Below are 13549 nucleotides of genomic sequence, written 5' to 3' on the forward strand. Positions count from 1 at the left end.
TTTTATTATAGATCTCTCTATATATTATTGTTTCCTTGGCTTTACAATGTGACATAGTTCTGATGTTAAAACTAGCCCACTTGTTATTGGTTGAGCCAGCCCATCTTGACAACTGCTCTTCAGGAAGCACATGCTGTCAAGAGCTGAGGTGGGTTTTTGACTATGACAGAGAGAAAAAAAGGACCAGTGAAGTCACTGATTGTGACCCAGCCTAACTGAGTCATAGTAAAGCCTCATTACCCTGCAGAAACTGCTTGCAATAAATGTTCTTGTCTGTGCTATAACCTTTATTCCATGCATCTAAACTATGTGACTTTCCTGCAAGACTTTTGCTTTGTTTTTCCTCCACACCTCAAAAGTAATCACTCATCACTTTGCAACCTAATTGAAGAAAAATCTTTGTTTTAGTCAACCGTGGTCTGAATCCAAATCGTGAAACCACCAAAACATCCAACAAACTGGAACCGAACAATCAGTCTGAGTGACCTTCCAGCTGGAACAACAGCCTCTCATGCCAATATTTCCCCATAAGTCAAGCTGAGCGATGGGACTGTGGGAACCACACACCTGCAGTGATTCAATTAGATCAGTGAGGGTTCTGTTGTTTCAATTAAAAGTAGCTTTGATACTTTTAAGTCATCCAGCCATTTATGTCCCTCTTGGATTTAAGTAGAAAATATGTCAAAATCTATTTAAAATATTTTTTCCGCTGCACATCTGTTTTTCTGAACGGACATACTGTACTGTAAATAGTATGTCTTTTTTGATGTTCAATACACATTCACATTATGCACATTTTATGAAAAGTGATCCGACTCAGTTGCACATTCCTTAGATCTTGAGTCTGATATTTTTATTTGCAATAACTCCACTGTATTTTCTGTTATGGTCAATACACTGAAAAAGGAGAGTGGAGCTCCAACTTAAAAATAATTGAGTTAAATTGTGATCAAATTAAGTTTGTCAAACTTTATTTATTTACATTTGTTTAGCGTGACAACTTCATAAACTTAATATATTTATTTGGATAAATTTAAATTAACAACATAACAAATTACTTCATTTTTTTTAGTTGGACCACTTGTTTTCTTTTTTCAGTGTACTGTTATTGTTGTTGTTGTTATTCTTGTTTTCTATATATATTTTCTAACACTTTAAGAACTTTTCTTTGTGTGGACCTTTATACCTGCTGCTGTTCCACCTGAATTCCCCTCTCTGAGACAATAAAGACTGTTTCTATTTCTATTTCTGTTCTATTTTGAAAATCAGATCCTGAACACCTTTCTTTCAACTAATGAAAACTAGTAAACTCTAGAATCTTCAATAAGTTTAAATAATATTTTGAACATTTCAATTCCTTCTCAATACTTTCTCTTCTCGTCTGACATAATTGTAAAATTTGCATTATTATTATTCTTTACATTTAGAGATTTGTATATTTATTGTAGCTTAATTAAATACATGTAAGATCATAGCTTGATTAATAATACATTTTGCGTTTCATTAATTACAGAAAGTTGGCTTTTCTTCGAATCTCTGACTGAAATGTCATCATGATTTCAGTGCTAATCATCTCCAGTTTCATTTTGAATTGTCTGGTAAAGATAAAGCAATAATTCAACCATCTGACATCTGATGGGCAATAAGACTAATTTATTTATGTACATTAATACAGGTAAGTACTAAAAATGACTTAGCATACACCTTCTCCCTTTATTAAGTGATATAATTTCATTACAGGTCAAAGGTGAAGATTTACTCCAAGGAAAACAAAAGTAAAAGTTACATGTTGCATGATATAAAACCTGAAATTCCCATTAGAGTTTTTATTAGATGATCTAATTCCCATACACTAAGCTCTGAGCTGTCCAGGAAATTTTTTTATCAGCACTCAGGTCTTTTAGAGACCTCCTGGGACCAGTCATCATATGTCACAAAACAAGTCAAAACAATTTAATCTCACATGTGCTCCTCATTACTATTTCATAGAAAAGTAATTTAGGAGGCCTGGGCTGAACTGTAACTCAACTAGAGAGAGAAGACAAAGGAGAGGAGGCAAAAAGGGAGGAATTGAACCAACAAAGATTAGTAAGAGCTTGAGTCCAATAACAAACAAATACATCTCCAAGTAAACATTGTTGACATCCATGGTGCCATGCTGTTCCCTTTATGAAATTAGGTCATATTCAGGCTTCAGTCCCAACTATAAAGTTTGCCCTCATTATATATGTATATGTGTGTGTGTGGGGTGGGGGTATGCATGTGTGGGGGTGAAAAAGGACAGCATTACAGACTGTTTGAAAAGTTATGGACTGCATTTATAGCTTTGTAAGAAGATGCTAGCTTTGAATTTTTGTCTGTCTTGTTTCTTGTCAGTGTAGTTAGTAGTTACATACTAAGTGGTAAGCTCCAGATCATAATTTGTGACTTTGTTTCTCAAAATTGCCTAGTGAGTAGGGCAGCATAGTGTTATAAAAGCATGCAACGTTTTTATAATACTGTGCATACATGTTTTATAATACATGTATGTTTTTATAATACACACATTGCATGTATTACAAAAATGTGTTTTTATATGTTTCTATGATTTATTGCAACTTATAAAAACATGCAATGTTTTTGGAATATCATGTAAGTCATATGTCAAAATGGCATTTTGACTTACGAGTATTAATGTTGGTCTGCTTTAACGTCATGACATATAATTAGATAATATTTATTACAATCCAAGTGGTTCTTTGCAATATGAAAATTGCAATGGTGATACATTAGCAATATATTATGTACCCCTAGTAATGAGTGGCTGAAGCAGTCATCATTGATGAGAGAGCTAAGTATTGTCCTAAATAGATTGATGGAAGGTCATCATATGACCATAGGACCTTCCGTGACCTTTTCCGAGTTGAAAAAAAGAAAAATCCTTCAGGAAATTATAATTTTTTCTAAAATATCAACGCATTATAGAACCTGGTGCTCAGATTAGAGAATTTACTCACTCAACTAGCAATTATTCAAACATTATTTCTGTAACTCATTTATCAAACTAAATCTGAGGCAAAATGCAAAAAAACAACTAACACCAGAAATAAAAAATAAGCACCAATCCATGATTTCTACCCTTGTATGTGACTAAATTTCATCCCATCTTCAAGCACAAAGCATAAAAGACTATAAGATTTTTTAATTTCAGCCTGTTGCAGTGATTTTTCCTTTCTGAACTTCGTGTGTCCTCATATCCTCATGTGTGAGGATGCTTCCTTCATCCTGCCAACAGCAGCCGGCAGCAACTTGACCTAGAGGTTTTTTTCCTGCGACGTCTGAATATTGTGTAGCTGATGCAACAGATCATTATGTAACTTGGTCATTGTTTTGTTTCTTTCCAGTGGATTTTAGAACTTTTAAATATGTGCATCTTGCATCACCCGGGACCATTTAGCAGAAACAAAGACCTTGTCTTATTAACTTCAGCAAATAGTAAATCAGAAGCTTGAACATCAAGATTCTTTAGGCAAAGGTTAACACAAGTTCATATTGTGAGTTAGCAAAAAAGCAGAAGGAACTCATTAGTTACCCTAAAAGGCAAAGTTTGCACAAAACTGGAAGAGTGGATAATGTAACTCTATATCAGTTATCTTTAAATTCATTAAAGATAAGATGGATCCCTGACTGACTGATCATGGTCCTTGATTCTTAAACATACAAACACTTTATGATGCAACACAGATCTACTTTTTATCTGGAAAAAATGAAAATATCTCAACAAATTATTGGTTGTTAAACATCTTTTTAGTCAGAGTGTGTGTTTTGCTGTGAAGATGCACACAAGTGTACGTACAGACGCGCACACACATGACTGGAGGGGACAGAGGACAGCCTGTTCAACAAGTAGGTCAGCCCAGGTCCAACAAGAGCAAGAGAAACAGAGAGGGAGAGAAAGGCAGGAGCTGACTGAAGCAAGATCATTGGCTGCCAGCGCTTTACAAATGTATTCACACCCCTTGGACTTTTTCCCATTTTTGCCATGTTACAACCACAAACCTTGATGTATTTCATTTCAATTGTGAAAAGGTTCACATGTTTAATCAATAAAAAACTGTGAAGGCATCAGAGGTTGGAGAAGACTAAAGAACAACTACAATAATAAAGACAAAGGCACACAGCAGGTAGGTCTGAGGTGGTGTTATAGAGATGTCTAAAGCACGGTTATGTAATAAAACAATACATCAAGCAAAAACTTCTCATGGAGCACAGTTCAACCAATCACCCTAAAAAGAAAGGACTACAAAACTGCAAACCTACAAAGATATGGAGATAATCTGACAGGCTTGGTGAGGAGAGGAGAGCATTAATCAGATATACTGTAGAGCCAGAATGTTAACTCTGGAGGAGCTACAGTGATCCATAGTTCAGGTGGGAGAGTCTGTTAAGGACAAACATAAATTGTGTACGTCAAATATCTGGCTTTAAAGGAGAAGGGACAAGAATAAAGTCACTGCTGAAAAAAAAAACTACAAGAATCCCTGTTTACAGTTTAGCACTAGCATGATAGTGGATACAGGACACATATTAAGCAAGGAGAGGATAGGAAAATGGATGTAGCTAAATGCAGACATAAAAGTCAGTTGGTGACTGCAACAGCATTGAAACTGGAGTGGAGCTTCACCTTATGTGTGTAAAGAAAAAGGGTCAAAACGTTCAGTTTAGATGTTCAAAACTGGTAGGTGTATAACCCTAAAACATGCTGGCTCAGGGGCGTGGGGCAGATGCTCAGCACAATTTCTGATTTTATTTGCAAATTGACATTGAAAACCATGCATCCTTTTCCTTTTATTCAGCAATGTATCTCTTTGTGTTAGTCTATTACATAAAATCTCACTAAAATATAAATAGAAATGTGTGTTTCTAACATGAGAGAATGTGGTAAAGTTCAAGGAGTGTCAATACTATACATTATATAGTAGGAAGGCAAAATGTGAATGCTTAACTTTTTAATGAAATGTGTAATATTGCTAAGTATGTACTGGAAAACTATATCCTCCAATTGATAAATCCATTGTTATATATATAATATAAGTGTCATTAGAAGACCAGAGTACATGTGTGTCTCACCTGAGGGCAGTCTTTGATGTAATGGCCCTTGTTGAAGCACAGGTGGCACAGGTAGTTGGGTGGGGGTCTTTTGTTGGGTTTCCTCGGCTCTGAAGAAAGGGAAAGGTCTGAGAAATGGTCCGTAAGGGAGTTGAGTCCATCCACGATGTTGTTCAGCGATCCATAGGGAGATACATTCTTATAAACGTTGTTGTTTATGGCCTACAAAACAGGAACAGACAAGACTCCGATTCAACACAGTGCTTTTACACAATGTGCCGTCTTTGTTTTCCTTTAACAGATTTTCACTTCATATTTAACGGTTCTATTTTCTGCTGCGAGAAAAACATGTGAGGCCTCCAAGACCATTTCTCTTATTTAATTCAGAACATCTGGCGATGAGCCCAGCTGTGCTTATGAACTGGAAAAGTACTGAGCATGTCCACGGAGAAAGACAGGGCTTTACAACGGATGACTCACTGTAAACAAGATGAGAGACATGCTCTCTATGGCCAGCCATAGAGCCATCAGCCATCAGCAATGTCACCACACACTGTTGGCGGTAAACTAGCCTCTGTCGGTTTGTTGTCGGCGACAGAACACAGCCTTGCATGCAACCAGGCCCAGTGAATTCATAGAGGATGCCCTCTGCATATTAAAAACAGGGAAAGCAATGCTTGCAGCCCCTTTCCTCTCCATCCCTGTCTTCCCCAGTTAAATTGCAATACAAAACACAAGACAGCAACCCGCTTCTCGGGAAAAGTAGGCCAGTTTTAGAGCAAGCTTACATATTTCACAAAGCAGTCTCATTAACCTTGAGGGAACATAGCAATAGATAACCTTGCTTGACATCTGCCTTAAATCAGAGCAGTTTAACTAAATAGCAAATATGTGATACACAAATTGCAAGTAAAAACAGAGTGAAATCCACACTTTCACTATTACTTATGACTCTCAGCCATAAGAAATAAGAAACTCTCGAGACTCAGGTTTATGTCTGGCTTGAAATGTTACTGTTGGTGTTTAATGTTGCAAAGCAAAGAAACTTTAGCCTTGGCAGCTTTGCCACGACTGAAAGCCAAATCTTTATCTGGAGGCTGTAAGATTGTCTTGCTAAACAGCTCCAGCCTTAAGACTCATGTTCATTTATTACATGCAGCCTTTGTAAATCAAACGTTACAGCTCTTTAGTTTCTTGGAGTTTTCCATGTGCCATGTGTTTCTTCTCTGCTGGCAGGAGCCTCTTCGATTCTCTGCCGTCTGTAACTAGAAAAATTTGGAGAGCATTGTGAAATTATTTTAACAATTACACAAAACAACTTTGCTCTGTTTATGATGTGTCACATTTTCCCTCTCTGTTTGGCTTCAAACCATTATCTGCCTACACAAGAGAAAGAGATTTCACACACCTCCGCTAATGGAGCGGGAGAGTTTGTTTATTTTGTGTGTTTGTGTGTCTGAGTGAGTGGCTACAAGAGATAACTCTAAAGAGGAAGCACTCTGCCATTCAGAGGGAGAGTTCAGTATCTTTTTAGTGTGGTTTTGTAAAACAGCTATAAAGGACTTAAATCTCTTGTACCTGTCTTCCAGCAGAGCAGTTTCAGAATCTTTACTGGTTCTGGAAGAACTGATTTGGTTTTCACTGCCAAGAGCAAGTGCCGCACCGCGACATTACAATTCTATAAGCATCACATCTGAAGTCAATGAATGTAATTGATTTTTTTTTTGTGAAGTACCTTGAGAGAATATTTATTTTGAATTTGTGCTTTATTAATAAACTGAAATAAATGTAGTTAAATGTTTGAGCTGCTTTAATTTGAATTTATACAGATTATCACCATACAGGAACACAGCTTAGCTATACAAATCGCATTATTTGGCTCAATAATTATGCAAATAAATGTCTATATTATCACCTGATTAATTTAATACAACATTCAGTGGGATTCAATGTGAATGCTGTACTTTCTCGACCATCGGATCTTCTTCTGGCACTAGCAGCTAGTCAGGCAGTTTGACACACTCCTTAGACCAGAATTTATTAAGACTTGTTAAATTGTTTTTTTCCAAGTCAAGTCCCAAGTGTCTAATGAGAGAAATTAAGACTCTCCTATTGGAGGCATTTCATCTAGTCTCACTAAAACACAGAGCTGCTGTAGCTTCCTGAGTTTAAATTCTTATCATTCTACACATAAATCTAGCTTGAGACATTCAATTTAACATCTAAATAAATGATGTTAACTGTTGTGAATAATTTTGAAAGTAAGATGTAATATTTACCCCACTACAAATATTCATATGCATTTATGATAAAAGAAAACTAGCAAAATAAACACCAGTTAATGTGGTATTTTTGGAAAATGCAAAAACAACAACAAAAAAAAGACAACTGAAGAGTCTTTGTAGTGGCACTAGGTTAGCACAGAGATAACAAGATGTCAGAGATCATGTAAAATTATTTTGTTTCAAATGACCCAACGTTATTTAATACAGAGTTCAGTTTCAGAGAACTTGTCCATGGTTAATAAATCAAACGCACCCTTCTATGGTAGGAGATGAGCGTCTCATTTATGAGTATAAATATATAGTTTATTCATTCCATTTCACTCATACTATATGAACAGATTAAAATCCAATTACATTATTCCATCTTAATCCTACTAATGAGAAAATGCAACCAGGCTCAGTTTATTACGCAAGTTGGTTAAAAGGTTTACCATCAAATAAACGAACATATAGCTAGATAGACTATAGCTAGTAAATTGAATAATTTTTTTAACGTTGCAGCAATCCCCTGTCCCAAGCAAGCATGTGGAAACACTGGAAAGGAAAAATCTCCCTTTTAGCAAGAGACCACTAGTAGAACCCAGCTCAGTTTTAGCACCCATCTGTTGCAATTGTAGCTTTGAGAAGATAGAGCAGACACAAAGAAGACGTTTGTGTGATCTGAAAATGTTATGTCCTCACTCTGTGTCTGTGTAACCCTAGTAGCCCACTATATGCTCTTTTTCCATTTTATTTTCTACACTGCTGCAGAATTGGATCTGATTTCTAGCTATAATCAATATTTCTCTCATATCAAACCTCATTCTCCCAAGGTCAAATAACTTCACACTTTCCATGGGTATTGGGCTCGCAGTTGCACCTACATATCCGTCCTGCCTAGAATTAGTAATGTGAATGCTCAGTCTGAACATGTACCAGGAGATACTCTCATTTCAGATATCTATAGTTCAAATAGGAATCAGAAATAGGTTTCGATTAAATGTACTAATGGCTTGCCATACTGGACAGCTTCTTGTGATATCGCCACAAACAAGCAGATGTTGCAACTGCATAACATTTCCAAGGTGGTCTCATCTGTTGTGTATTGAGAAAGAGAACCAAACCAAATGAAGTTATGAAATCGCAGACTCCTCATCTCAAAAGTTTAACATGTTCATTACTTGTTTCATGCAAGAAGATCTTTGGTGCCTCATCTCCCTCTAACTTTATTTTCTGTGTAAATAATCTTTGGTCTCTGTGTAAACAACAACCCACTGAACACTTGACAATGGCTTCATGATTCTCATCACGGCAATCAGATAAACCTGCTACGGCATTCTGGAGACTGGAATTGATTTAAGACTGAAGAAGTCAAATCTGTCTCCTCTAGCTGCTATCTTCAACCTCTGGGATCTGATCATTTTGGTTTAAACTAAATTAAGACATCCTGAGCGTTATCTACTCAAGGATATACATTAACTGCTTGTAACCTTTAAATAGAGGCTTAAAAACCTCTGAACCGTCTCTCTTCAAGCAAGTGCTAAAGAGATCTGAACAAGTCCCGCACATCTGCGGCTGTTTAAACAGATCCAAAGGATGAGTTGTCACAATGTGATGTGGGGAAGTTAATCAAACACTGATATATTTCAAGCAGGATGGAGCCGTCTAGTGGATTTAACTGATGTGTAGAATGATTTAGATTTGCACAAAATGTTGAGAAAGGTTAAAAGGTTTCATTTAAATACTTTCCCAAAAACTAGCTTATATTAAATCTAAACTGACAGCAGATATTTTCTGTGGAATACATGTTGGAACAATATATTCCAATCTCGCTCCAATTAGACTGCAAAAACAATAGCATTCAGCATTACTCATCTCATCCATTACCAGTCTGCAGTGGGTTATTTCGCTTGGCTTGATCTGTGCATTAAATTGAAAATGACCCCACCTTTTAAACCGTTTCCAGACTCTGTGTGTTCTCACAGTTTGAAAACACTTCAAAACCATATGGGTTGAAAAGAATCAAGCAACTGCATGTCATATGCAATGTGAAAGTGCAGTTTCCTGCACACTTCTCATGTTAAATGAGTTAAAAAGCTCTACCTGGGTACCGTATTATAGTATGCTAGGTCCAAAACTTGGTGTGTCCAAAACTTAACCTAGGGTAAACTAAACTGATGTGTAATTAACACTTATAGCTGTATATTTTTGCACTAGCATGTTCAGTAAGTAATTGTTTTTTAATGGCGTGCTGCATGTACACATGTGTGTTTACAGGGCTGAGGTTTAGGGGTGCGGTTGCCTGCCTGGGTGCTGTTTTTTGCACACTGCGGTCTGGAGTATCAGATTAGCACCCGGTACACATTATAAGCATATTTGTCCCTAAAATTACACAGAACTACAAAAATAGACAATATGTAAACAAGTACAGATTTTTGTTTGCACAACCTGGTCTATTTGAAGGAGGGAGAGACAGCAGACCCCAGCAGTGGCCAGTTCTCTCCAGACAGAGAGGAGCTCTATTTTCATCTGCAGCACAGAAATATATCCAAGCAATGCATATTTTAACTCAATATTTTCCAATTCACCCTTAATTGAAACATATTGGCATGTAGAAAATGGACCCCTTTAAGGGATTATTCACTGACGATGGGGAAAGAAGGGTAAATTAAGTTTGTGTGCTTGAATGACAAAAAATCTTCATGTTATGATGTGAGCATCTCAAAGTTTTCATAATTTTACCAGATTTATTTCTGTGGATTTAGAGGGATCCAGTTTTAGAGTAATATATATATATATATATATATATATATATATATATATATATATATATATATATATATATATATATATATATATATATATATGTATTGCATTAAGTTTCATGAAATAACTCTCTTATAAAATGTGAATAATCAACTTAAGGCATAGAAAAACTAAGTATTGGCCCCAAGAGTGGGCAACAGACAGCATATGGTCACACAACTGACACAGTTATTTCTATTGTTGTACAATAACAACAATAATAATGATCTTAGATGCATAATGCATAAATAAGTGACTATGAATATAAAGATGACAATAATCGAGCTGTGATTTTTTAAAGGGCCCCAAATCAAAGCAGCTGCTCCAAAACCAATGGGGGTTTTTGGAGTACTAGAGAGTACTAGCACAGGTCAGGTTTACAATAGTTTTTTGGGTGTTTAATACAGGTATCTATATGTAAAATAATGTAGTCAGACTGTAGGAAATTTTTACTAAGTAGAATATTTTATGTTGCATAGGTTAACGTTTACGAAGTAGCCTTGTGGTTTATATGCCCCACCTGTTACCAAACTGCTATAACAATGGCCAAGTTTGATGTGTAATGCATCAATGTTTAAACATGGGTGCCATTAGTGGAGCTCCAGTGACTGACAGTGTTTAGTGCGGCCCAAAAAACAATAGGGCCGGCCCTGTAAATAAATATAAACATTATATTTTAATAGCTAATACTGTTTAAAGGCATATTCTACAGCTGTCCACCAAACAGTAATTATAAAAAGTGTATGCATGATGTTCCGCATAGCCGTCCTGCTAGAAACCCCCTGGAACATTTTGCTGCCCACACAGTTCAGCTGACATGATCGCAAACAGGCTCAGATCTGTGTGTTGCGGAGCATGTTTCACCTCATTGCGCTGCAGCTGGAAAAAGTTGTTGAGATAGTTGGAGTTCAGGGAAGTGCTCAGGTCCGCCGCTGCGGGAATCTTGCTGAAGCTGAGATCCGTGTGGGAAGAGTTGGGTTCGGGTCTGAACGCGTCAAAGGCGCTGGTCTGGTGGGGGTCTTGCAGGGAGAGATAGACCCAGTTGAGAAGCTGCGCGGGCTGGTACACGGAGGCGCTCGTATCTATGGCAGACAGCAAGCTCATCTTTCAAATCAATAGGCGCAAGCTGGATTTTCCACCGCTGACTGTTGCACTCGTCTCAACTCTCCCAAGTTCTCTCGCTGTCCCGTTCACCCTGCCCCGGCAGTCGGTGTCGCTTCTTCCTGTAAATCACCCTGCCCTCCTCACGCCGGGGAGCCTCGTCCCATATGATTGTTACTAAAAAGTCATTGTGCTAACATCTCAGAATTAAAACTTTTCCTTTTCTCCCAATGGTCCGCTATCCGACTTTAATGCAGCAGGGCAGAGACGCTCTTTTTGAATATTCAATGAGTGCGCTCTGCGTCATCTTAGACGCACAGCCAATCAGCGTAAAGTGTATCAATATTCTTTGAAGTATAGTTTTCATACACGTTTTGGTAGATGAAGCAATAAATGAAAATCTTAACTAAATCAGATTTGATCTGAGTTGTTTTTTTACATCTCTGAAATATATATGGACAAATATTTAAAGACATGACAACTCTATAGTTTCAGGGGTTTGACTTAATTGTTTCCACTGACATATTGATGTTTTATATTTGCTATTTACAATAAGCTGTAAGGCAGCGTTTACCCAACCCTGGTCCTCCAGGCACATTGCCCTGCATGTTTTAGGTATTTCCTTGCTTCAGTCCAGTCATCAGTGGAAATCCAGCTGACTTCCACTGATGACTGATTAACAGGCATTTGTTGAACTGCAATCAGTTGAATCAGGCACATTAAAGCAGGGAAACCTCTAAAACATGTAGGACAGTGTGCCTTAAGGACCAGGGTTGGGAAATATTGCTGTAAGCTGGAAAGCCTCCTTGCCAATCTTGAGCTACCTCAATGGATTCAAGTCTGAAGTCTGGCTGGGCCACTCTGTAACTGCAATATTTTTCATAGAAGTTCAATTTTACTAACCTGTAGAAATAAGCTAACTTAAAGTATAAGCTTAAAAAATGAATAGTATCATACTGAAGGGTGGCAGTCCCTCTCTGGGTGAAGGGTTGCCTAAATGTTTTTACAGGTTGAACTGAAATATGTGAATTTCTCTCTACAGGATTAAAAAAGTATATTCATTCATTCATTCATTCATTCATTCATTCATTCATTCATTCATTCATTCATTCATTCATTCATTCATTCATTAACTGAAATCAATCAGACCAATCTCACAATTGACAAAGGAAACTGGTGATCCCTGAGTCGCTAGGGAACATGTTCTGAAGGATGAGATGGTTGAACTTTGGAAGGGTGTGAATCACATCAAAATTTACAAAAGCTGGATGATTTTCTGTAATTGATAGATCTGTGATTTTTCTTTTCTCTACAAGAATTTAAATGCATTGGAAAGTTTATCTCTAAATGCCTTTTTTTTTTTTTTAAATTGGGTTTTGGAGACTGAGGTATTTTGGAGTCCATGAACGCTGCTGAACACCTTTCGTTTCTGCTCTGGCATCAGTAATCTATTCTGTGGTCTTCTTATCAACAGCTGAGTGGAAATAACTGGATAAGCTGATCAGGAAGGGCATATCTGTGCAGGGATGTCCCCTCGACCCAGTGCAGTTGGTGTGTCACCGGAGAACTGTAGCCAAACTAACATCACTCCTGGTCACTGTCCTCCACCCCATGCATGAAACACTGCACTGCAAAGCTATTTAAGTGACAAGCTTCTGCATTAAGTGAAACGATCCTAAATGGAAAAAAGAGTTGTTTCAAAGGTTGCTCCTCCTGTTAGCTTTTAGACTGTACATACAACGGCTCATATTAGCAAAAAACTTATCTCCAGAGATCAATGGTTAAGAGACAGAGTGGACCGTGGACAGATTGGAAGTCAATCACAGTAAAACACTGAGAGACACCAGACAAACAACAATGCATGCACACCCCCACACCTATGGGCAAGTTAAAGAGGCCAGTTAGCCCACTATGCATGTTTTTGGAGTTGAAGTTGGTGTACCAAGAGAAAACCCAGGGATGCATGAGGAGAACAGGCAAACAATTCAAACCCAGGGCCATCTTTCAGCATTTTTAAGCTCTCTTACATATCAAATTGTTTATGTTTTTTTTTTATATTTATAAAATGTCAAGTGTAGGCTAATTTTTTCAAAGTCAGAACAACAATTTGATGTTTATAAACCTGTACTCTGTAAGCATTTGGGCATTCCTGAGAACCCTCTGCAGGCCTGGAGACCCAAAGCAGCAGCTTGGTTTGCTTATGCTTTGGGCAGTTTCTGGTTATAATTATTCATTCTTTTCTATTCATTCATGCTTTCTGAAGATATCTTCATGTAAGATTAGCAATGACC

General features: G+C 37.3%; 1 protein-coding gene across 1 annotated transcript in view; it reads right to left on the bottom strand.

Moving 5' to 3' along the window:
• Nucleotides 1–11528, bottom strand: part of LOC102238207 (zinc finger CCHC domain-containing protein 24) — a 42162-nt gene extending 30634 nt beyond the window's left edge. Inside the window, exons 1-2 of the mRNA XM_005801596.2 lie at nucleotides 11022–11528; nucleotides 5110–5310 (exon numbers count right to left, since the gene is read on the bottom strand). Of these exons, the coding sequence (XP_005801653.1) occupies nucleotides 5110–5310; nucleotides 11022–11261 (441 nt within the window). The 5' untranslated portion in view covers nucleotides 11262–11528. The remainder of the gene's footprint in view (nucleotides 1–5109; nucleotides 5311–11021) is intronic.
• Between the last annotated feature and the right edge of the window lie 2021 nt (nucleotides 11529–13549).

The sequence above is a fragment of the Xiphophorus maculatus genome, chromosome 22, assembly GCF_002775205.1.
Source record: "Xiphophorus maculatus strain JP 163 A chromosome 22, X_maculatus-5.0-male, whole genome shotgun sequence".
NCBI lineage: Eukaryota > Metazoa > Chordata > Actinopteri > Cyprinodontiformes > Poeciliidae > Xiphophorus > Xiphophorus maculatus.